General features: G+C 36.4%; 1 protein-coding gene across 2 annotated transcripts in view; it reads right to left on the reverse strand.

Moving 5' to 3' along the window:
- The window catches only part of AQR (aquarius intron-binding spliceosomal factor), a 107,612-nt gene that overhangs the window by 36,200 nt on the left and 45,071 nt on the right, over positions 1-26,341 (reverse strand). For both annotated transcript variants that reach the window (XM_028119508.2, XM_028119509.2), the window contains exons 14-22: positions 20,967-21,069; positions 18,233-18,353; positions 15,158-15,299; positions 11,831-12,009; positions 8,451-8,618; positions 6,697-6,866; positions 3,037-3,278; positions 1,343-1,489; positions 447-516 (exon numbers count right to left, since the gene is read on the reverse strand). In XM_028119508.2, the coding sequence (XP_027975309.1) occupies positions 447-516; positions 1,343-1,489; positions 3,037-3,278; positions 6,697-6,866; positions 8,451-8,618; positions 11,831-12,009; positions 15,158-15,299; positions 18,233-18,353; positions 20,967-21,069 (1,342 nt within the window). The remainder of the gene's footprint in view (positions 1-446; positions 517-1,342; positions 1,490-3,036; positions 3,279-6,696; positions 6,867-8,450; positions 8,619-11,830; positions 12,010-15,157; positions 15,300-18,232; positions 18,354-20,966; positions 21,070-26,341) is intronic.

Here is a 26,341-nt window from a genome sequence, read left to right on the forward strand (position 1 = left end):
CACAAAGTATTGTCTCTGACCATAAAGAACTTACACCAGAAATTAGTAAGTGGAAGAGTAACAGGGAAGTCTCTAAATACTTGGAAACTAAACACACTTTTAAATCGGTTGTCAGCAGGCTTTATCTGTAAAAGGCCAGCAGGTAAACATTTCAGGCTTTGCAGGCCATATAATCTCTGCTGCAAGTACTTTAACTCTGCTGTTAACAGCAAAAAACTGGGCAGGGGCAACTCATAACCAAAAAGGCATAGCTATGTTCCATTAAAACTTAATTTATGAATACTGAAATGAGCAGTAAGCAAAATCTCCATATGGAAACAATGCCACAATGACTTACAAACACTTAAATTCAGTTGGACTTTTGTGCTTCAAATATACTCTAAACATTTGAGGCCTACTTCTTGTCTGAATCCATGTAAAAACATGTGTAACAATAGTTCTCTTACCATAGTTAGCCCAGGCTGCATTCCAGCACGGATAGCCTCTATCTGTGTGTGAGTGAACTGAATTGTATTACTGCAAATAAGAGTAAATAAAAAGTTGGTTAAAAACATGGATGAACAACATTTGGTAAAACTTTAGACAACAATGACCAGAGGTCTAAATGTCTCCTCTGTATATGCCCCATTCTCCCAATCTCTTCTCCCCCGGGTGTGTGGTTGTGTGAGTGTGCATGTGCATGTATGCGGTAAAACAAAAAACAAAAAACCATGAAATCTACCTTCTTAACAAATTTTAATAGAGTATTGTTAACTATAAGAACAATGTTGCATAATACGGTATTGTTAACTATAAGAACAATGTTGGATGGCAAATCTTCAGTACTTTTACATCTTACAACACTAAACCAATCTCTTCTGAATGATTCCCTTCACCTCCATCCTCTAATGACCAACTAAAACTGAATGAATCTTATGGAAAGAAAAGACTACAATTATTTTTCAATACACTTAGTCCATCTTACATTTCACCTGGAATGTCAAAGTTCCAGTTCCCAATCTAATACCATATATAAATGCCACTTTTTTAGTCACGGCACCCATGCATGAGGGCAGCTGCTACATGTGACACATGGTCTTAAAGTAAGAATGCTGTGCTCAAATTAAGGTAGCCCTTTAATATTTATTTCTCATAGTACCCAAAAATGTTTCTTTTGGAAATATGACTACAGAACGACCAAAAATGTCTGAGCTATTTAGCTGTCTGACAGAATACAAGGAAAGAGGGTCCAGAAACAGAAGCTTCCTGGGGTTTCTAAAGGATCAGTAAATTTTAAACTATTATTAATCCAAAATAGCAAACTATTATTTATTAGTACAATTAATACAGACAGTAAAATTACCGTTTGGGTTGGTTGTAAGGATAAGGACCCCTATTAGGAATGACATGAGGTTCAACAATTAAGGTTTTTGCCTCTTCAGTATCTTCATCTTCACCATCTGCATCTTTCCTTTTCTTCCCTTTTCCACTCCTTACTGGAAAAGTTATCCTACAAGACCAAAATCTTTGTTCATTTTTACAATTAACAATGTTTACCAAGCACCTACCTTGTGCATGACATTGTATGGAGGATAATCGATCAGAAAGAAACATTTATGTCTTAAAGGAACTCACTATCTGTACATATATTCTGAAAAGAGTAGACTTAAAAGCACTAAAATGTGTGTTAATGGTGTTCAGATTAGAAAAAGTCAACTGATTAAGGGAGAATCAAAGAAGGAGCATTTCTATAGTTATATTCAGGCACTATGAAGTCCTTTACACATTGTCCCTCCTTAAGTAAGAAAAGGCTTCGTGGGAGAGATGGCATCAAAGATGAGTTTCAAAGAAACTAGACATACAAACATGGAAGGGAAGATATTCTGGGAAGAAGTAAGACTATAGTTTCAAATACAAGTGGCCAGTTTTGCCAGAATGGTTACAATAGAGAAAATAAGGCTAGAGAGACAGGCTGGAGCCCTGTTAGGAGACTCTTGGAATATCAAGCCTTTAAGGCAGAAGTTCTTTTTTTTTTTTATTTGAGAGAGAGAGAGAGAAAGAGCATGAGCAGGGGGTAGGGGGGCAGAGGGAGAGGGAGAAGCAGGCTCCCTGCTCAGCAGGGCTCAATCCCAGGCCCCTGAGATCATGACGTGAGCCAAAGACAGACATTTAACCAACTGAGCCACCCAGGTGCCCTAAGGCAGGGCAGAAGTTTTTAGCCTGGGGTTAGGAACACCTAAGCAGGTGAGGTCAATGAATACATTAAAATTAAACTAAAAAAAAAAAGAATTCTCTATGTGCACTTTTTCCATGTAATAGAATTCAGGGAAGAGTGATGAGTTGCTGCTTCAGATACTTTGTTCCATTTCTACTCAAAATTAAAACCAAAGCTCCTTTAACGTGAATTATAACTATATTGTGAATATTTAAGTTTTGTGAAAGCAAGTAAGCTTAAAAACAGAATTTTTCCCCTGAAGACAAAAGAAAGTTCAACATACCATGACTATGTCCATTAATTAGGAAATATACCAGATTATACATAATAGACAAAGGCGTATTTCTTTAGTCAAATACTATAAATATGTTTATATATAATGCTCTTCAGACAACAAGCATTTACTGGTCCCTGTTAGACGTTAGGCTACTTTTATTATGGTCTTTATTTTTTTAAGATTTTATTTATTTATTTGACAGAGAGAGACACAGTGAGGGAGGGAACACAAGCAGGCGGAGTGGGAGAGGGAGAAGCAGGCTTCCCGCGGAGCAGGGAGCCCGATGCAGGGCTCGATCCCAGGACCCTGAGATCATGACCTGAGCCGAAGGCAGACGCTTAATGACTGAGCCACCCAGGCACCCCTACTTTTATTATGGACTTAAAATAGTTTTCTGTACTAAGAAACAGAGTCAAATAAAATAAATTTATCCCAGCCATTATATGGTGAAGGTAAAGACTGCCCAAACAAAATCAAGATATTCAAAACTTTAGCTATAGTCCAATGGCCTATGTCACACAGGCTACAGAAAGCTTGAATGGAGTATATCCAGTTCTGACTTTACCTGAAAGGGGGTATCTGTACAGCTGGGTCATCCACAGTTACTTTAACATTATGACCAGGAAAGCTGGTTTTTAAATGCTCAATGGAGAGAAATGTATCATTGAAATCAAGAGTGGCAATTTGATTGGGCATTTTTGAATAATGTGCACTACTTGGATCCCCATAACCTAAAATGATGTCATGCAGCCAGTCAGGTACCACACAATCAGTATTCATCAGGTTCCGAATGGTCTCCAGCACAGCCTGTCAGTGAAAGGACAGAAAAGGGTTGTGTCAAGAAGCCATCTCAAACATTTGCACTTCACTGGAATGCAGAGCTGGCTGCACTAATCCAGAATTCCCGAGTGTTTCAGGGCAAGAAGCTATTTTCTGCTGACAGGTGCTTGGCTAGACTAAATCAACAGCTATATTTTCAGCTGATGCCATACACTGAGTTAAACAAAAGACCAAACTTAGCAAGGACAGTTTATCCGTTAGGAGTTCATTTAGACAGAATGTCATAAATGAGTTCATCACTTGACTCCCGTTGGGTAGAATGAAAACCTAATCAGGACTACACAATAACAAGAAAATATTATAGAACAAACCCTTAAAGAGGATGCTTCCTCTTAGAAATTCCCAGAGTCTTCTCCTCTTTATATTCCATAGTTCCTCAATGCTAAGATGATACACAACCAGAAGCATATTAATATATGCCTCAGTTGTGAAACATCTCATAATTTAAAAATATTAAAACAGAAGAAATAAAATTAGAAATTTTAAATTAAAAATAGACAAAAAGATAAAAGTGAAATGTCAAATAAATTTCAGAACAAACATTCTACAATAAAAAGTCTTTATAGTTATTAACATATATACATTGTCTAAATTACCAAAAGTCAAGGTAAACTTTTAGACTTTCCAATAATTACTTCGAGAAAGTGCTCTATCCCATATATGGAAATCAGAAGGCTAGGCTATTAATTACAAAGAATAAAATAACAAAACCAACCATTTTTATGTTATAAATGCTATACACTACAACAGGACAAAAAAGTAACAGCACAGTGTATGTTAATCACACTCTTATCACATCACCTTGTTTTATTTTCTTGCACTAATCACTACCTGAAATTCTCTTATTCATGTACTTAGTTACCTGTTTACCATTTGTCTAATCCCCACTAGAATATCATTTCCATGAGAGCAGGGATCTAGGAAGTCTGACTCTGAGATGGGCAAATCACTGGATGGACAGATAAACGAGTATGTTCACATAATGATGGATAAAACAAGAGCTCTACTCTCTAAGAAAATTAAAATTTTAGTAGGGAGATGAAGTATGTCCTTAGCAATGACACAAAGCAGCAGAATTTGGTCCACAATACAGAGTATTACAAAATACAATGAGAACACGGTTCCAAGGAGGCAAGAGATGCATGCAGGGAAGACTTTTGACCTTAGGAAAGGTTTCATGGAGGAAAGTGGCATTTCAATTTAGCTCAAAGCACAGGATCTGCGAAGGAGCTGTGGTTTATTTCATCATTAATGGAAAGTCAGAGAAATGTTTTGAGAAGCTGACTGAAATGATCAGTGGAGGCATATGAAAAACAGGTGACTGACTAGGAGGAGAACAGAGCTACGGCAGAGGAAGCCATTTAGTGCAACTATTCAGGCAAGAAATAAAACACCCAGGTCAGAACAGGCACTGTACGAATGGGAAAGAGAAAAGGAAATAAGGGATGCTGCCCAGGTATATAATAAAACACTGAAGACACCAAAAGAGCATTTGTCTTTTTCCAAAACACAGGAAAGTTAATCACTGCCCGTTGCTTGGATTGGAATCTGAATGCCTCTTTTGACCTCCCATGACACTTTTTTGTTGTTGTTTTTTAAAGTTTACTTTTTTTTACTAATCTCTACACCCAACGTGGGGCTAGAACTCATGACCCTGAGATCAAGAGTCAATGCTCTTCCGACTGAGCCAGCCAGGAGCCCCTTCCATGACACTTTTCTCCGCATCCTTGTCATGACTTTTGGCACCTTCTAACATTTCATGGTAGTTATTTGTTTATATTTTTAACTTCCCTTATTAGTAGTCTAAACTCCCTAAAAATAGAAGCTCTGTCTTACTCATCTTTATTGGCTCCATACAACTAAGCCCAATGCCAGACATTAAATAAAATGGTGAAACGAATGAACATAAGTAAGGATCTTGTTTTCATTTTTAGTTAAGTGACTGAATTCAATCATTACTGAGAACCAAAACAGAGACAAACAAATGAGACCCTGCCCTCACAGACCTGCATTCTAATGGTGAAGTCAGATAAATAACAAATATATAGTCACCAGGTATAACAAAGACTGCAAGGAGAAATGAAGACAATTGGATTAAGAATGAGAAGAAGGGGAGAGGCTACATTAGGTAAGGTTTCCAGAAAAAAGCTTCTCTTAGGAATTAACGTCTAAGCAGAGCTGCCCACGTGCAGTGAGGGAACGAACGAGGGAAATACCTAGAAGACTGTGTTGGTAGAGGGAACATCATGGACAAAAGCTTGGATTTTTAAAGAACAGCAGAAAGGTCAGCACACCTGGCGTGGAGTGAATCGGGAAAAGGTGTTAGAAAATGATGTTGGGAGAGGTGGCCAGAGGACAGATAATGAAGGAGCCTCTTGGATTATAGAAATAATTTTCTACTGTGAGGGGAAACCATTAAAGTGTGTTGAACAGCGTACCAAGGCATCATTTATACTCTGTCACCGTGTGGAGAACAGCAGAAGGGGAGGGGCCGTCAAGAATGGAAGCAGGGATGTGAGAGATGAAGGTGTCTTGGATGTGGTGTCAGTGGAGGTGGTAAGCTAACCAGACTGACGGATGGCCTGGATGCACAGTGTGAGACAAAAAGAAATCAAGACTAGTTCCGTTGTTTTGTCTTCAACTATAGGGCAAAATGGGGAATAAATTCCTTTGTATGTGAAGTCTTCTTTTTTTAATCACAAGAACAGGGGAAAAAAAGGTAATAAACTGATAATGCATAAGAAGCACTATGTTTTGGGGGGAGAGAAAAAAGAAATGTACCTGTGCAGAAGGTAGTGTTACCAAATGCTAAAACCATTCAATATTTACATTTTATAATATAGTAGTTTTCAGATAATTTAAAAAATCTTTTATCAAAACTCCTTATCTCCATTAAGTTACAAAAGTAAAATTCTCTAGCCCCAAACCTCCCTTTTCCTGCTAATGAGTAAAACACATTATATCATAGAGTAATTCTGAGCTATGGGGTTTCACATCTGTATTCATAAAGTGATCTGGAAGTACACTTACCTTTGATTTAAAAAAAGAACTCCCAGTAAACAAATAAACAAGCAGTTTCCTTTACCTTATACTTGCTATCCTGAGCATCTAATACACAAAAAGCAAGGAAGGAGGCTGACCTGGATTAATTTATATTGTAAGCTTCTAAACTCATGAAAAGACAAAACAGATTTAGTAAATAAATTTTCTTAAGTTTTTATATTTAGTCTATATGTTAATAATATAAGAGAATTATTTAGAATCAGAATAAAAGCAGTGATCATTTCCTTCACAAAACATTCTTTTACCCAGGATCTACGTATTTACGTTTTAGAAGTTACTCAAATTGGACATAGTACCTTCAGTTATATAGCCTAAAAATTACCTTAAAGTTATTTTCCTTTGGTTTTCTCCTCATTATGATATTGAAAGTTTCATACACATCTTCTGCTCCATTTTGTATAGTATTGGTCATATCTTGTTGATACTGGTTTGGATCCAAGAACACTCTAAATGTCCTTGACTCTCCTCTAAGATTGGGTCTTGGCTCAGGTCCTAGACATTTTGAGAAAGTCCATAAGTGAAATATATACTTTTCAAGTATCAAAGTAACTTAGCAGTATTCCTTTTCTGGAAATGATGAGTAAATCCTCCACACTGAACCCCAGTCCTTCCCCTGACTAGAACGTTTTCCACTCATCCATTTCAAATGTCTAGAAGCTGAAAATATTTTCTCCCTTCCCTAAATTCTTCCTATTTCTTTCCCAGAAAAATGTTTGTGATGTAATATTTATGATGCAGTGCCATGGACTGCAATTGTCTGTATATGTCCTCAACCAAAATAAGAGCCCTAGAAGTCAAACAACTTTACTTTTGTCAGTTATTCAGAACTCCTATTACTTAGCTTACCTAGTGTAAGCACTCGACTGATCACTCTTTTCATCCTTCCACATTCCATTCCTAGTATCACCAGTGTGAAAGGAAATTTCATATACTAATAGCTGAAAGCTGAGAGGCTTTTTCTTGCCCCTTTGCCTCGTCTCCTTACTTTTGTCTTAGACCTCTAACGCTGGTCCCAATATGTGGCCTTACATTTATTCCACCTTTCCTATTTTCTTTTATTTTAGCAGTAAGGTCAGCTTGATTACCAGCACTTGTAGCAATGGTGCCACCTTAAAATGACAGGCAGTAGAAGTCAATTCAAGTTCTGAGAGTTTAGTAAACAAATTGGGAAATAAGCACTGGACATAGATGCAGTTATAATTTAACAGTAAGTATAACAAGAATGTCAGGACAAGATGAAGAATTTCAAAGAAAAGTCAATGATAAGCCTAAGAAATCAAAGAGCTGACAAATCCTGTAAGGCGGTATTTCTAAATGGGGTAATGTTTGCATGTTAGGTATGCCGATTCCTTCTACAAGGCAGCTCTGTTTAATTTTTTTTTTTTTTTTGAGAGAGAGTGGGGGCACGTGCGCCCGTGAGTGGGTGATGGGAAAGGGCAGAGAGAGAGGGAGAGCGAGAATCTTAAGCAGGCTCCAGGCTCAGCACAAAGCCTGATTCGGGGCTCAGTATCACGACCCTGAGATCATGACCTGAGCTGTAATCAAGAGTCAGACCTTAACCAACTGAGAAGGCAGCTCTGTTTAGATGTTTAGCATCCCTAGCCCCCATCCATCAAATGCCAATAGCTCACCATCCCCTACTCCTACCCCAGGCACAGGACAAGATAAATACCATCATACATTTCAAAATGCAGGGTAGTGCTATTCCCAATTGAGAGCCACTGCTACAATGAATCAAATCAATAAAACTTAAGAAGGAAAAATTAGACAAATATGTCATAAGAAGTGTTTAGAGATTTTAAAAAAGCAATATTGTAAAGTATTATAAAAGGAAAGTTTTAAATACGGGTAATTTCAAAAGATCCTGTCCTTTTCAATATCTAACAAAAAGTTTAGAAACCATATTATTTATTTCTAAAAGTGGGTGGTAGGTATCTTACACATATTTTATACATAATTCTTTGTGTTTAGTATGTAAAATAACTAAATAATATTACCTAAGATGCAAAAAGAAAAAAAGGCACAGAAACTTATCATTATGTACACACACGCTTTCAAAACTACAGATCACCATACCGTCTTCAATGACACGCCCTTTATCATCCAGCATGCCCTGGATTTCACAGCCTCTCACATAAACCAGGCCAATCTGCTCAATAAAAGGTCTCCTCCGGTCAAACTTAGTACCATAAGGTTTTGTGGGCCGTACAGTAATTAAAAAACATACATCATGCTTACGAAGACCTGGTAAAACAAAGACATTTTCACTTATTAGAATATCATTGTTTTTAGTCCTTTGATGGCAAATTCTCATCCTCTTAAGAGATATAAGAAACATGTAAAGTACCAGAGGTGATCAATGATTATATTTGCATTGTAATATAATTATGGGTTTTCCTATAATCTTTAAAATTCAATGTTTAACAGGAATAATTAAAGTGAAAATTTCTCTTTATATTAAAATTATAAGCTTTTATGCCATGACTACATTACTGAATAAGCCCTCCAAGTCATGTTACAGCTCCAAAACTGGATGCTCATAATTCTTATTTTTAGCATTCTTACTAACTGAAAATATGGTTGGCATATAATCCATCTATATCATATTCAGCAGGCTTCTAACATCAGTTTAAACTATCCATCACTGTCATTCCAACAACAGTCTAACTGCATTCCCTGAAAGAGGTCAACTCGAATAATTCATCAAAGCACAAAAGCATTGTTTACAGATATCATATTGAGAACATGGTTGAATATAGTTTCATTTGGCAAATAAAAATTTTTATAAGTGAATGTCCAGAAATAGGAAACTTGTACCAAAGTCCATAGCTTCTCAGTCGTTAGACCCAATACTGGACTCAACTGGATCCCCAGCTCTATTATAAGTAGAGACATGGGAAGACAAGGGACATAAATTTAGATCACATATCCATGTAATGTCATACCACTTAATCTTCATTGCTTTCCTGATTTGTTTTGTTAGCCACTGTAGGACATAAATGCAAACTTAAACAGTCTGCTTGCTCATAACCGTGGTAATAAGATATACAACTAAATCAAATCAGCAATGTCAGTGTGTAGCTAACAGTATTGGGACCATTCTGGTTTGTCTTAATATGGACTGGGGTTTAAGTGTGCTAGTAACAATCACTCTGATTCATAATAATGACTTTATCGTTTACTTCCCAACAAATTAGAAGCAGGAGAAGCAATGAGAACTAAGGAGAACTGTTCTACTCTCTGAGTTGTACCCTTTCGGACTTCTGATCTGCACAACTCATTACAACATCTAAGTCTTTGAGTCAAAGAGGTGGCCCTGAGAAGTAATTTAGTCCCGACCAGTGTCACTTTTTGGCATCATTGAGGGATGACTGCCTATTCCCTACTAAGGCAGATCATTTCACTGTGGGACATCTCAGGTCTACATTAAAAAAACCCTTATGTAACAGTGAGCTCAACTACTTTTCTCCTTTCAACCATTTGTATCCACTCCATCCTGGCTGTGCCCTTCTGGAGCAGAATCCAGCATTTCTGTGTCCTTAATTCAGTTTCCTTAATTTTAAATGGGGTAATGGAGAAGATATGGGCCTGAACGTCATACCTTTTTGAAGGAACAAGAAGATTGTTTTACATATTTAGCTTATACTCTTCAAAACTATTGTTTCTACAGGACAATATTACTACTTCCAGAATCTCCCTCTCATTTTTTGCCTCCATTTTCTATTTAGTTACTCCATCTGTGATCAACACAGGGAGTGAATTTTGACTCTGGCCTCCCAGAAAACACTTTTCTCCCCACCATGCCCCATATTATGAATCACTTGTTCCACAGTACCCTGCTGTTCCCTCTCCTGCCCATCAAAATTTATCCATTACATTTCTCATTCTATCAGAGGCCTATGTTTAAAAGAATGAAAGAAAAAAAAGACTTTAATGTCCTTCTGATATAAGTCTCCAAAGTAATGAAGGAAAGGAATTTAGGTAACTGTGTAAAAGTGTTTATTTTAATACTTTCTTAAATGCCAAAGGTAGTAAGTATAAAACCTTCTCTGGCAACTTAATGTCTCTCTTTTAAGATTTAGCAACAATAAAGATATACAGTACTCTAGATGTGTAATGCACTAGATTAGACTGGAACTTTTTTTTTTAAAGATTTTATTTATTTATTTGACAGAGCAAGACAGCGAGAGAGGGAACACAAGCAGTGGGAGAGGGAGAAGCAGGCTTCCCACTGAGCAGGGAGCCCAATGCGGGGCTCGATCCCAGACCCCTGGGATCATGACCTGAGCTGAAGGCAGACACTTAATGACTGAGCCACCCAGGCGCCCCTTTTCTGAAGGATCCAGAAATCATAAAAACAATCTGTCACGAACTACACCCACTACAGTGGCCATTTGTTAAACATGTGGCCAGCTTTGCCGCTGGATTCCTTCAGAATTACTGGATAAATTTATCATATAGTCCCTCTGGTTATAAACAGCTATACTGGGAGCAATAATTTCTGACAACTGACCCATTCAGGGACTATCCCTTTCCTTCTGGCATGCCAAGAAGGTGGAAGGAGATAAAATCTACCGGCTACTGTTTCTCACAACAGGACAGCAAGTAAGAGCTCTCACAGACAGCTGGGAGAAAAATATAAAAGTGCCACTTAAAAATTAGGTCATGTGTCAGTTCTGGCACAGGTGTTATCAATGTTTTCAGTCTTTACTTGGCTTAGTAACTCTGAACAAATCTGCCTCTAAATAAAATTCCTGTGACACAGAACTCCTGCCCCTAAAATGTTGCCTAGGAAAGAACAGGGGAAATAACTCATCTAATTTCTCTGCATCTATTATTTATCCTTGAATACACTTAATATCACTAATTCTTTACCTAACTTCCTCCCTTTAGTACAGTTAAACTATTATTATTTCTCTCTGAGATGTTTTACGAGATCTCCTTAAATTCCTTTTGAGTTTGTCTAATTTTGATTTTGTATCTTTATTTTCCAGCAACTGTATGCATCCCTATTCTCTTCACTTTGGTGACTTTTTGCTCTTAAAAACACCAATTTTCTTTACTAGCTCTGCATGTGTGCAAAGGTTATGTGTGGGTTATCCCCCCTTTCTTTAGTGAACAGTAATATTTTGATTCTTTTTATATTGATCCTACAAATTCATAAATATTGTCTTACTAAATTTGGGATTTAAAGAGATCCTCTCAGCTTTGCAAACTGCAATTCTCAAAATACTGTGATATGCATGCTATTTTATGCTTTTTACTAAAGTATTAAGACATTTAATTGTGCATGTTCCTTGATATTTTTACTACTAGTAATTATAAAGACAATTTTTAAAGATAAATTTCATAAATGTTTAGAAGGGTAATGCTTAGTAAAAGTGCTTTGCCAATTTTCTAAGTCTATACACTAAAAAGGCAAAAATGTAACTTAATTTTTTGAAATACAAAATTACCTTCCCATTCATCTTTGATGTGATCTCTGACATTCAGATTGATGGTAACATCCGCACGAACTCGGGTTGGCCAGTTTTCACCTATGTTGGGCTTGGCAACCTCAACTACAGTGAAAGCCACGATAGGCTGGGCCATTCGTGCCCAACCACCAAACACTACACCACCATACTCAGATTGCCTGAAAACCAAAGAAGTGCATGATTACTCAAACAAAAAAATGACTTTTCCCCAACTTCTGGTCAAGTAAAATCAGTAAGGAGGAACACATATTTAGCTACTAAGCCCAGACATTAGTAACTCTTATTTCTAAACTTAAAACAAAAAACAAAACAAACCAAAAAAACAAAGTCCCAATATATAAGGAATATATTCAGTAGAATGAATAGGCAAATATGGTCCAGTAAAGAAAGGCAAGTAGAGAAGAGTATCACACATACACACACATACACACACACACAGAAAAAAAAGGTAACTCTGTATACATAGAGTGGAGGCATTTGGTCAAAGAACAATCTATCCCAGGGCGCCTGGGTGGCTCAGATGGTTAAGCATCTGCCTTCGGCTCAGGTCATGATCTCTGGGGTTCTGGGACTGAGGCCCTTACTGGGCTCTGCATAGGGCTCCAGGCTCAGCTGGGGGTCTGCTTCTCCCTCTCACTCTCTGCTCTCTCAAATGAATAAATAAAATCTTAAAGAATAACCTATAATAATAATCTAGATTATAATAATATAATAATAATTCTTATCCTTTTCCTCTCTTCATCAAGATAGTCTCAACTCCTTACATTTTATGTATTTCGGTATTTCTATAAGCTGTTCTGGAACAAGTTGGAATTTTCAAAAATTAAAAACAAACCAACAAATGATAATATCTATGCAAATGCTTGCTTTAGGGCATACTATTTAAATCATTTAAAAGATACTGCCATGGACTGGGGGTAAAGATAATCGAGCTAGTTGTAATAACCAGAATCACTAACATTCAAATACCCATTCTTTCTTCTTGTGTTAGTCTAACCGGTGCTTCAGATTTTACATTAAGTAGTGTATCCGGGAAATCTATAACATAAATACTGCAGCAGCACTCCAAAACCGGAAAGTACTGCCAGAAATGACATACTTACACAGATAAAGAAAAGCTACCTCCCAGGTAAAGGCTTTGTGTTATAAGAAAAAAATTATAGAACTTCACAACATCAAAGAGTGAAACCAATTAAAATAAAAGTTCTGCATCCCGTGACTTGCTTAGTACAGGGAATTTCTAAAAGGTATTATCTTGTGTCTAAACCCTTTTGTAGTAACTGTTACCTCCTCCATTTTTTACACTTTTACCACAATATAGCTTACATACCATAAAATTCATTCATTGTAAATGCACAATTCAATGACGTTTAGTAAATTTGCAGAGTTGTGCGTCCATCACCACAATCTGAGAACACTTCCATCCTATGCATAAAAGATCCCTCTCATTTGACTACAGTCAATCCTGTTACTACCCCCAGGCAACCAGTAATCTATTCTCCCCAACTCTTTTTTCTTCCCTTATAAAATCTGCCTGCAACACGAAGGATTAAAAAGGATAGATTTCTGCCCCTCATAAATACTTTCTCCCTTATGTTGCTCAGTGGTTTCAGCAACCTGAATACATGATCATTAGTACCAAGCATTGAGTAAAATTTATGCCCTGACTTTTCCACCTTCAGCACACAAGAAACAGATAGAAGCCTGGCCTCTTTTTAGATCTCATTATTTTTAAAAGCCTTCAGTGATGGGCAATTAGGAATGAAAATCTAGAAAAATTTATTATCACAAGTTAACTCCCAAAAGTGACATTTTCTTTCCCATAGCAGAAAATAATGTAAGTTAAAAAAATGTCCTTTATTAATAGACCACAGAATTAAGTATTTTTGCTTTATTTAGCATTTAAGTAAAATATAAGTGAATTCTATTTGATAAACTGCTAGTTAATAAATCCCTAGTTTGCAAAATGGCCAAAATTAGGTCCACAATCTGAGCATGTAAACCCAAGGTTAACCATAAACTGAAAGAAGCTTTCTGATCAAGCACACCCTGGGGGTCCAAATAATGGGCAATAATTCCAGCAAAACTGTGGGCAGGGATGATCAGCCAGCGAGTATACAAACCTCACAGTGCTAGCCTGCCTACTGACTCAACTGATTATTAAGTAAAAAATATTTTATGTTATGTTTTATACTCTCACCCAGAATAACTTTTCACATAATAACTAATTAAAAAATAGAAATGTGTATGAAATAAAATGTGGAAGTGAGAAAAATAGATCATAATCACAGTGTCCATGTAGCTGTCTATAATTAGTAAGGAGAGAAGCCTGGAAGATACCTGAATCTATTCACATTCAAAAACTGTTAAGCTTTTCATACAGAACGCAATACAATTGTATGTGTATGCAATGCATAGTGTGACCAGAATATAATAAAAATCCATTTTATAGAATTAATTTTACTAGTTTATAGTCATTTGTGATATATAACTTACCCTCATCAATTTCATATGTAGAATGAAATAGTGAATGAAGGGCATTTATCTCATGTCTAAATCAGTCATGTCTAAAAAGGAAAACGGACCTTCACAAATCTCATAATGCAGAGCTGCCTACAATAACTAGAATGAAAGTCTTTTCTTAGCTAAAAGAATTCCAGACATGAGCTAGCAAGTGGGGAGTTGAGTTTAAGCAGAAGACTTCCTCAATAAAGAGACCTACTCAACTGGCCCCCAAAGTAAATCCTGATGGTTTAGTCAAGGTAATCTATGGAGGGAGGACAGGGAAAGACTTTGCAACGTTTGATTCCATGTGATGCTCAGCAATGCTCCTCATCTCTTGCCAGGTTCCTGAGAGAGGCTAACTGAGATACTGGTGACAGCCCCACAAGAGCAGCTGGGGTAGTAGAAGACCTCCTTATCATAAGCTCCCAGGACTTGAACCGTTGTCCTAGTAAAGGCCTGCTGGTCAGCCCATACCTTCCCTCTTTACCCTTTGCTAATGTCCATCCTACTCTCCCCTCTACATTTCTCCCCTCACCACCCTCCATGAATGAAGACCTCTCCTCCCTTATCCCCAGCCCCCAGCACCACACCCAAGTACCCAGACAGGTATTTTATGTTTTAGCACTTTTGGTATACACTAATCCACATTAGAGAATTTCTCAAAGAGTAAATATCTCATATTTTGGAGGGCATCTTCACACCAGGCATACTGTTTCTAAATACACTTAGGAGGTTTCTGACAGAGAGTTATGTCAGTCACTGTTTGCACCTCTTCATTACAAGTGGAACCAATTTACTAACCATGGCTTCATTCTGCTGACACTATCCTCGATGTCCTGCCTAATTTCGTAAGTTGATTCTAAGCGGAAGAGATTAAAATTCCTTAAGAGGTAATCATGAAGAGTCAAAAACTGCAAATTCAACTTGGGAAGAGCAAGACAACCTGAAAAGGAAAACAACACCCACATGTGAATTATTCTTTTAATCAGACAGCTGTGCTATGTATAAAGAAATGCACTACAAGTTTGGTTAAGAGTTTAATTTAATGATGTCTGAAATATAGCATATTTGATAAGGTTCTAGTCTTATTTTCACACAGAAACTGAAAAACCAAGTTAACAAATGCTATCTATTAAGAGTTGGGAAGTAAGGATAAATCTCATTAATACATAAAACCATGCATCAATGATTCAAACAGGCTTCTCAAAAGTATCTGAAGATACTTACAATTAATATAGTCTCAAGTAGTTTAAAAATTCTTCCTTTACCCCCTCATTTGTATTTGGCAAAGCTCGAAGTAAATAATGACCATAAACTAAGCCCATGACAAATTTACCATGAAAGCTAAGTAGTCAGTATATTACAACATATTAATCTATCTCCAATGAGCACTACTGTGCTCTGAATCTCTGCCTTTTGGCTAGACTTTAAGGTTAAGGTATTCGTTGGATGCTATTCCTGGAGTTACTTCCCTTCTCTGACTATACTAATAAACAATATTCTTTCTAATATCTTCACTAACTGCTCTTTCCCTTGGATAATAAGTGAATAAGCACTTGGCTGCAATACCAAAAAGGTAAAAAAAAAAAAAAAAAAGAACCTCAAAGTAAACACATTTTACTGGAAAATCATATTATTTTTATCAGCTGTATCCATTCTTACCAAATGGCAAAGAACTGCAAAAAAAATTTCACATCATTTGTTAGATTCTGATTTATACTCTAACTCAGTATCTTCCACGCCAGAGGCTGAGGGAAAGTGTCTCTTTAGACAGCATAATTTTATTAAAAAAAAAAAAATTTAAAATGTGACTATTTTGCAACTGTCATTGAATTAACAAATCTAGCCATTAAGCAGCAATGGCTACTTATATCATACACACACACACACAAACAACCAGACATTCTGTGCATCTGATGAGAGAATACAGCACCACCAAGAATCTTGCCAGAGAGAAAACCTAAGCCTGACCAAGACTCTGCATTCAGCTGCCAATCTGCAAGAAAAATAAAGAGAGAGAGACATACTCAACTGTACACTGAGTAGTCAGTTAGAAAAAACTAGACTGTGGGAAACTATACGGATCAAACAACTCAGGTTCTTCAAAAGAAAAGGGATACAGAGGGCATTTGTGAAGTAAAAGACATTTTAAGCAATGTACAAGATTGACTATCATACATCGATGCACAAGTAGGTGATAAAACTATGAAGAAATATATAGTGATTGCTATAGAAGTCAAGAAATGGTTACTTTCAGGTGGAGGGAGAAGCAGTAACTAGGAAGGAGCTTACAGGAGGGTTCTGGGATAGCTAATAAGGTGGTTATTTCCCTTATGATAATTTGTTAAGCCCTATATTTATGTTGTGTGGCTTTCTATATTGGTGTTTATTTTCTTAAAAAGGCTCAAAACGAGGGCATAACATTTTACAAGGATTTTCTTTACAATTCTTAACTATATTTTTTTAAATATCTGTACTGATTTCACACTTATTTTCTCTTCTTGGGAGCTAGAAGCAGGCTGCATAAACATTCAGTATTAGCTTTGATCTTTGCTTATTTATGAGCATCAGATATTGAGCCCCTAAAACACAGTGCCATCCATGGTCCCTAAAGAACAATGGCATCACATAGCCAAATATCTGAAGACAGCTTTATTACAGTTAAACCATTTGGCAACTAATATTGTTCTGAAATACTTTCCTTAACCTTCATTAATTGCAGGTGGGAAAGAAGAACAATATTTTACATACTAAGCAAATGTGTTTTAAACTCAGAGCAGCATCACTAGATAGCACCAAAAGCTAGATGAAAGACTATGTACATATTTAAGGACACATAAGCTCTGTACTGACAAGACAAAATACGAAGTGATTATTTGCCTTTTGGGAATTGGTTGGACAAAGAGTTAGATGTCATACATACACGGTCATAAATGCTTTTGGCATGAACAAATTAGAAAAATGAAAAAACAAGACATTGACCCTTGTAAGAATTAAAAAAATATGAAGACTGCCTATTCTGAAATCTAGCACAATTTTGGTGCACTGGCTTTACTGAAGTTATGGATACGACTTCAGGATACGACTCTGAAGTATCCATTTTTCTTTTAAATAAATTACCACTGATGATTTCTTTAAAATAGCCAAACTTCTCATAATAATGTCATTGTTCAAAAAATTTCCTTAATTTTTTTTTAAAATATGCCTTCAAATATGTCAGAATGTACTTCAGCATATACTCAATTGTGACAAATTCTCATCCTTAGTGGATGAACAAAAGCATCTAGGAAGAAATCTGTTGAAATAGATAAGTAAACCAGGGAATAACTATTTTTAATCAAAACGAAGGGTTTATTATTAACTACTGACAATTTTTGGTGGTCATTAGCTGGCTTAACAAGGAATTCAAAAGAACTTCTAAAAAAGGCTTTGAAAAATAATACACTACCAAACAAAGCCTTTTACAGCGATATAATGAGGGCTATACTTCCTTCACTATTAGGTCTCCTTAAAACACAGTTTTATGCTTACGGTCATATTTTATAAAGGATGATATATGTATATGACATATATATATATCTCATCCTAATATATGTATACATGTATACATGTGCACGTCTGAGCATGTGTGCACAGCACGCATTCGCACATGCTCACACACACATACACACACACTTTAAGGCATGGTTAAATTTAATAAAAATCTTTAATACTATGCATTCAAAATACTGAATAGTTTCCAGCTTTAAAATTAAACTTCAGGGTACCAGAAAATTACCCTAATGCATGTAACAGATAGGAGTATTTTCAGTTACATATGATAAATTCTAAACTAAATTTCATGGTACACCTGAATCCCGTACTTCTCTGCCATACCTTCCCCAGAATAGTACTCAGTTGGGACAATATTTTCATCCCATATGATTTTCTCAGTTGGATACAAAGGCATCTGGTTCAACTGCTGAATCTGAGAAATTCGACGTTCATGACGAGATACCTAAAAGAAACAGGATCATGCGGAAAGTTATAAGCATCTTTTCTTAAAATAATTTAAGGAGTAATTCACCATAAAGTATGGATTGAAAAGTTTCATGTCTTTCAGTTATGGTACCACTTAATAGGAGGGTTTTTCCCCTTTTTCCATTTTCTCCATAAGTCAAAGATGAGAGAGGCACCAATTATGATGGGCTTTGGAATCAGGCAGATCAGAGTTCAACACCAAGTACCTCTAATTTATGAGCTATGTAAAAACTGGGCACGTTCCTTTAACTTCCCTGATCTTAGCTTCTTTTTCAGTAAAACAGATAAAAAAACTCACCTCTCAGGTTTCTTATGAAAATGAAACGGAATACTGTAAAACAGTATCAAAGTGCCTGGGGCACATGCCAAGACCTTAAAAACCATAGCACTTAATATTCACCAATGTTAAGCCCTAAGTCCTAGATTATAGTTTTCATTCTACTACTAATTAAACAATATGGAAAGTTTTGTTTATTAAAAACCTGGGGGCACCTGGGTGGCTCAGTTGGTTAAGTGTCTGACTCTTGGTTTCAATTCAGGTCGTGATCTTCAGGTCAGGAGACAGAACTCAGCACTGGGCTCCACACTCAGTGTAGAGTTTGCTTCCCCTCTCCCGCTGCCCAACCCCCCTCACTCAGGCTGTTTCTCACTCTCTGAAGTAAATAAATAAATCTTTTTAAACACACACACACACACACACACACACACACACACACACACACACACACAAACTGGCCTCAGTTTTCCTTGTAAAATGAGAGTTGGACTTTATGACCTCTATGTAGACTTCCATTGTTAATATTATAGTCATCTATCTCTAACAGAAATAAGCTTGTTACCTAATTAACATGTTAAAAAGATACATGTGGAAAATGTGTCACGTTCTCTTCAGTAGGGAGAGTATTATTTTAGGAAAGAAAATAGTGTGATATCATCTAAACAATATGCATATTTCAACTTCTTTATCATAATTCAGATATTAGAAGAATACAAAGCCTAAGGAAATCCTTTAGGAGAGCAAGGAAATAAAAGATAATGCTGTAGCACTATGAATTTTTAAAACTGTTTTCTTTTTGGCAAAAATATTTAAATTTCATGGATGAATCTTAGCTGTAAGACTGTAAAAGGCATAGGATCCGCTTTATATTTAAACCTATTTTCCATTAGAAAGATTCCTGAAAAAATCCTCATTTCTTTGTATAGAAGGATTTATTATTAATCCCCAAACCTGACTTATGAGAAAAGATTTCATGCTGTCAGAAAATAGGGCAAGGAAGTTTTAGAAAGCACTTGTAGTCAGAAATAATGAAAAGGCAAAGATGGTGACTTAAGACATACATTTCACACAAGTAAGCATATCAATAAAAAAGTATTTTCCATACTTGAATTAAGTTAAAACTCCAAGAATATCTCTCCAACTGGCACTTAAAACAGCTGTCATCAGGCTTAAAACACCTGCTACCAATAGCTTCTGGTTACTATCCCCAAAACTAGCATCATCTTCTCTATAGTAAGAGACTGTATTTTACACCCTATATTAAAAGTATGAGCTTGGAATATAAGTCACAAAACTGTGTACCTATTATGGTTCCACACATGTAAAAAATGCCTATATACACCCACACAGTTTATGTTTGTAGAGTTATAAAAAACAAACTAAAAACAAAAAAATTAAAACAATTTTACCCATGCAACTGGCAGAAATTGGGATGACTCATAACATCCAAAGCTGCTTAAGGAGACACACTCTAATATACTATTGGTAGGAACATACATCTTTCAGAGGATAATTCGGCTGAATCTTATCTTTTAAATAAGCACATGCTTCAATCAAACAATTTCACTTCTAGGTACCTCTCCTAAATGTCCACACATGTGCACAGAGGCATGTGCCAGGACTACATCATTATTTGTAAAAGTGAACATTGCAAACAGCTTAAATATTCAGAGTGGGGATATAATTCCTCATGCATTTTATGAATTATTTTACTAAAGCTAAAAATAAAGTATATTCCTCGTCCTCAATTTTTTCTGTGAACCTAAAACTGCACTAAAAAAAATAAAACCTTACCAAAAAAGGATTAGTTTGAGTTAAAGTCCATTATTTCCCAAAATGACTGAAAAATCCGTTAGAATTCTTAAACCAAGTCAGTGATAATTTTTCTAACTATTCCTGAGTTTTCTAATGATAAAGGCATGCCTTAATATTCAAGGTACCATATTTAAATAACTTTTAAAATAAATAGTTAGATAAATATGAATGCATATGTATTACCTGTGTCTGTGTAACTATGACCTCTAAAAGGCAGGAATGGTGTCAATTATCTATGTATCCCTAATGCCTGAATCCAGTGCCTGACACAGAAGCTGCTCATTAATGTTTGCATGGACTGAATTCATGCCATGAAGCAGTTTTAAAAGGTTAAAGACTTAAGAAAAGAAATCTAATAGATAAGAAATCTGACAAAATCATATGATGATGTACTTGTAAAACAGGTAGCAATGACCTACTTAACCTTCAGCCCAGGAAAAAATTTGTATCAACACATGTCTTTAAGAAAGGGAAAATTTAAAGAACATTAATATTTACCAGCAATTCTAGAAGAAATTCTTTATCAAAAGTTGTGTCTTCATTTTTAGGAAGAGTTGGTAACAAGCAGAGGTATGATGCCACCTGGTGGAGTGTATTTGAACTGCAGAATAAGGAATATTTGGATCAGAATATCTTATTAACTTCCCTTACTTTACTTCTGAAACACACAATTTTACAGATTGCTTAAAAAATTTTACCTAGCAAATATAACCCTATGAAACCGCAGCAAATAAAAAAAATCAGCAATGAAAGTTAACCCCCTTAATGCAGGTTCTCAAAGGTCTTCTGCAAAACCCCTGTGGGTCCCTGAGACCTACTTCTAGTAAGTCTGCAAGAACAGTATTTCTTTCTTTTTTTTTTAAATTTTTTAAAAGATTTTATTTATTTATTTATTTGAGAGAAAGAATGAGAGAGAGAGAGAGAGAGAGCACGAGAGGGGGGAGGGTCAGAGGGAGAAGCAGACTCCCCGCCGAGCAGGGAGCCCGATGCGGGACTCGATCCAGGATCATGACCTGAGCCGAAGGCAGTCGCTTAACCAACTGAGCCACCCAGGCGCCCACAATATTTCTTTCTATTAATACTAAGACATTATTTGTTTTTTTTCACTATTTTTACATACACAGTGAAAAGCAATGGTGGGTAAAACTGCTGGCATGGGTGAAAGCGGTGGTATCAACCAGGACTATAAGGAACCATAGCATTCCTTACTGCCACATGCAGAGGGGGAAAAAAAGCCACTTTCGTTTAAGAATGCCCTTAACGAAGTAGCAAAATTAATTTATTAATTGAAATTAAATTGCTACTTAAAATTAATTATTAATATAATTAAATTTGGACTCTTGAGTATCTGTTTTTTAAAAATTCTGTGTGACAAGATAGGAAGTACACATTTTCCTCACAATTTTTACTTCAAAGAACTAGTGACAAACTATGGTTATTCAAACTTGAATAAACAGCAAAAAATTTCCAAATCTGAACAAAATAAACCAGTAACTTTAAGGAAAACAATGGATAGTATTTGTTACCAAAGATAAAATTGGAACTTCCAAGTGAAAAATGAATTCTGGAAAACGTGTATTCACCATCATGAGCTGAACAGCTTTCTATTACTTAAATATATTTTCATCACCCTCGCCGAATGCCCTCACACACTCTATCCCAGTCCCTGGTAACCAGTAACCTGTTATCTCTACAATTTTGCTTGTCCCAGAAGGTCATATAAGTGGAATCATACATTATACAGCCTTTTGATACTGGTTACTTTCATTTACCATAATGCAACTAAAATTCACCTATACTGTGTGCATTTGTAATTGGTTCCTTTTTACTGCTGAGCCATATTCCATCACACAGATGTAGCACAGTGTGTTATTCACTCACCAGTTGAAGGGTATCTGTTTTGGACAACTATAAGCCACTATATAAATTTCCCCACAGATTTTTTTGTGAACATAAATTTTCATTTGGGTATATCTATGAGAACACTAGATTGTATAGTAAATGCATGTTTAACTACAAGAAACTGTCACATTTTTCCGAAGAGGCACTACCATTTTGAAAATCCCACCAGCAATGTGCAAGAATTCCAGCTGTTCCACATCCTTGTCAAAAGTCAATACATAGCATGTTTTTTTAACAATTCTAATAGACATGTAATGGTATCTCATTAGGATTTAAACTTGCATTTATCTAATAACTAATGATGCTAAACATCTTTCTGTGGCTTACTGAAATGTATCATCTTTGGTGAAGTATCTGTTCAAATCTTTAGCTATTTTTTTTTTTAAAGATTTTATTTATTTATTTGACAGAGAGAGACAGAGAGACAACGAGAGAGGGAACACAAGCAGGGGGAGTGGGAAAGGGAGAAGCAGGCTTCCCGAGGAGCAGGGAGCCCGATGCAGGGCTCGATCCCAGGACCCTGGGATCATGACCTGAGCCAAAGGCAGCCAATTGAGCCACCCAGGCGCCCCTCTTTAGCTATTTTTAAATTGTTTTCTTATTATTGAGTTCTGAGACTTCTGGATACCAGTCCATCATCAGATATGTGTTCAGTCAATATTTTCTCCCAGTCTGGGGTTGCATTTACATTCTGTTAACAATGTCTTTCAAATAGTAAAAGTTTTAAATTTTGATAAAGTCCAATTTATCAATTTTTTTCTTTATAGATTGTGCTTTGGAAATCTATGGAAATCTTTGCACAAACCATAATCACAAAAATTTTCTCCTATATGTCCTATTAGTTCTGGTTCTGATAAATGTCTGTGATTCATTCCGAGTTAGTTTGTGTACATGATGTGAAGTGTCAAGTTTCATACTTTGCATATACGTCCAACTGTTTCACCACCGTTGTTGAAAAGACTATCCTTTCTCCAGTGAGTTGCTTTGGCATCTTAGTCAGAAATCAACTAAGATATATGTCTAGTCTATTTCTGAACTCTACTCTGTTCCACTGATCTATATGTCTATATGTCCTTTATTCAATACCATAATGTCCAGATTACTGTAGCTATATAGGCAGTCTTGAAATTAGGTAGTGGGAAAACTTCAACTTTGTTCCTTTTTTTCTTTAAAGATTTTATTTATTTGACAGAGAGAGACACAGCGAGAGAAGGAACACAAGCAGGGGGAGTGGGAGAGGGAGAAGCAGGCTTCCCGCCAAGCAGGGAGCCCGATGAGGGGCTCGATCCCAGGACCCTGGGACCATGACCTGAGCCGAACTTCGTTCTTTTTCAAAATGGTTTTGGCTAGTCTCTTTGTCTTTCTATATTAATTTTTGAATAAGCTTGTCAATTTTTAGAAAATACCTTGCTGAGTTTCTGAATTATACCTACAAATCAATTTGGGCAGAATTCATACCTTAATTGAGTCCTCTCATCCATAAGGAAGGCAAATGTCTCCATTTCTAAAATTAATTCACTTGAGTTGCACAGACTTCCTTAATATGGTTTCAGATACCACACTGAAACTAACATTTAAGAATCTACCACTTGTCAAGTTGTGATATAGTATCAAAGAAAAATATTCACAATTATCTGAAAAGGCTATTAAAATATATTTCCCTCTTGTGTAAGGGAATTTCTTCATTTACTTCAACCAAAACAGTATCTCACAATAAATGAAATACAGAAGCAGAGCTACAAATCCAACTGTCTCTGATTAAGCCAGACATTAAAGAGATTTGCAGGGGAGGAGTTAAGATGGTGGAGGAGTAGGAGGACCCTAAGCTTGTCTCATCCCTTGAACACAGCTAGTTATCATTCTGAATGCCCAAGAAATCAATTGGAGGTCTGAGAGAACAAAAACTAGTCTACAAGTAGGAAAGCGACCACCTTTTGGAAGGAGACCCAGAAGATGAAGAGAGAGAAAAAGGGACAGAAGGTTTATTTGAACAAATTATAGCTGAAAACTTCCCCAATCTGGGAAAGGACACAGACATCAAAATCCAAGAAGCACAGAGAAAACCCATTAAATTCAACGAAAGTCAACTACTGCCAAGGCATAGCATAGTCAAATTCACAAAATACACAGACAAGGAATAAATCCTGAAAGCAGCAAGGGAAAAAAAAGTCCTTAAACTACAAGGTTAGACAGATCAGATTCGCAGCAGATCTGTCCACAGAAACTTGGTGAGCCAGGAAAAAATGGCAGGATGTATTCAATGCGCTGAATGGGGAAAAATGCAGCCGAGAATTCTTTATCCAGCAAGGCTGTCATTCAGAATAGAAGGAGAGATAAAAAAGAGTTTCCCGGGCAAACAAAAACTAAAGGAATTCATGACCACTAAATCAGCCCTGCAAGAAATTTTAAGGCGCCTCTTTGAGTGGAGAAAAAAAGACCAAAAGCAACAAACACTAGAAAGGACCAGAGAACATCACCAGAAACACCAACTCTACAGGTAACACAATGGCACTAGATTCATATCTCTTAACTATCAATCTGAATGTAAATGGACTAAATGCTCCAATGAAAAGACATAAGGTATCAGAATGGATTAAAAAAAAAAAAACAAGATTCATCTATATGCTGCCTACAAGAGACTCATTTTAGACCTGAAGACACTGCAGACTGAAAGTAAGGGTATGAAGAACCATCTATCATGCTAACAGACATCAAAAGAAAGCTGGAGTAGCCATACTTAAATCAGACAAACTAGATTTTATTTTATTTTTATTTTTTTAAAGATTTATTTATTTATTTTGAGAGAGTGAGAATGAGAGAGAGAGAGTACCTGAGAGGGGGGAGGGTTAGAGGGAGAAGCAGGCTCCTCGCTGAGCAGGGAGCCCGATGCGGGACTCAATCCTGGGACTCCAGGATCATGACCTGAGCCGACGGCAGTCAGTTAACCGACTGAGCCACCCAGGTGCCCCAGACAAACTAGATTTTAAAACAAAGTCTGTAACAAGAGAGGAAGAAGGGCGTTATATCATAATTAAGGGGTATAACCATCAAGAAGATCTAACAATTGTAAATATTTATGCCCCCAACTTGGGAGCACGCAAATATATAAATCAATTAATAATAAACATAAAGAGGTTCCTCAAAAAGTTGAAAATAGAGCTATCCTACAACCCAGCAACTGCACTATTAGGGATTTACCCCAAAGATACAAATGTAATGATCTGACCCCAATGTCCATAGCAGCAATGTCTACAATAGCCAAGCTATGGAAAGAGCCCAGATGTCCACAGTCAGATGAATGGATAAAGAAGATGTGGTGTGTGTATACACACACACACACACACACACAATGGAATGTTACTCAGCCAACTAAAAAATGAAATCTTGCCATTTGCAACAATGTGGATGGAATTAGAGGGTATTATGCTAAGCAAATAAGTCAATCGGAGAAAGACAATTATCATATGATCTCACTCATATGGAATTTAAGAAACAAACAGAGGATCATAGAGGAAGAGAGGGAAAAATAAAACAAGGTGAAATCAGAGAGGGAGACAAACTATAAGTGACTGTTAATCATAGGAAAAAAACTGAGGGTTGCTGGAGTGGAGGGGAGGGAGGCGGGGGATGGGGTAACTGGGTGATGGACATTAAGTAGGGCACATGATCTAATGAGCAGTGGGTATTATATAAGACTGATGTATCAATGACCTGTCTCTGAAACCAATAATACATTATATGTTAATTAAATTTAAATTTTAAGAAATGAAATAAAAAAATAATAAACATAAAGAAAATCATTGATAATAATACAATAATAGTAGGGGACTTTAACACCCCTCTTACAGCAATGGACAGATCATCTACAGAAAATCAACAAGGAAACAATGGCTTTGAATGACACACTGGACTGGATGGACTTAACAGATACATTCAGAACATTTCATCCTAAAGCAGCAGTATACACATTC

The sequence above is a fragment of the Eumetopias jubatus genome, unplaced genomic scaffold (assembly GCF_037043125.1).
Source record: "Eumetopias jubatus isolate StellerSeaLion01/CBP00866 unplaced genomic scaffold, mEumJub1_p1.0 scaffold_7, whole genome shotgun sequence".
Lineage (NCBI taxonomy): Eukaryota > Metazoa > Chordata > Mammalia > Carnivora > Otariidae > Eumetopias > Eumetopias jubatus.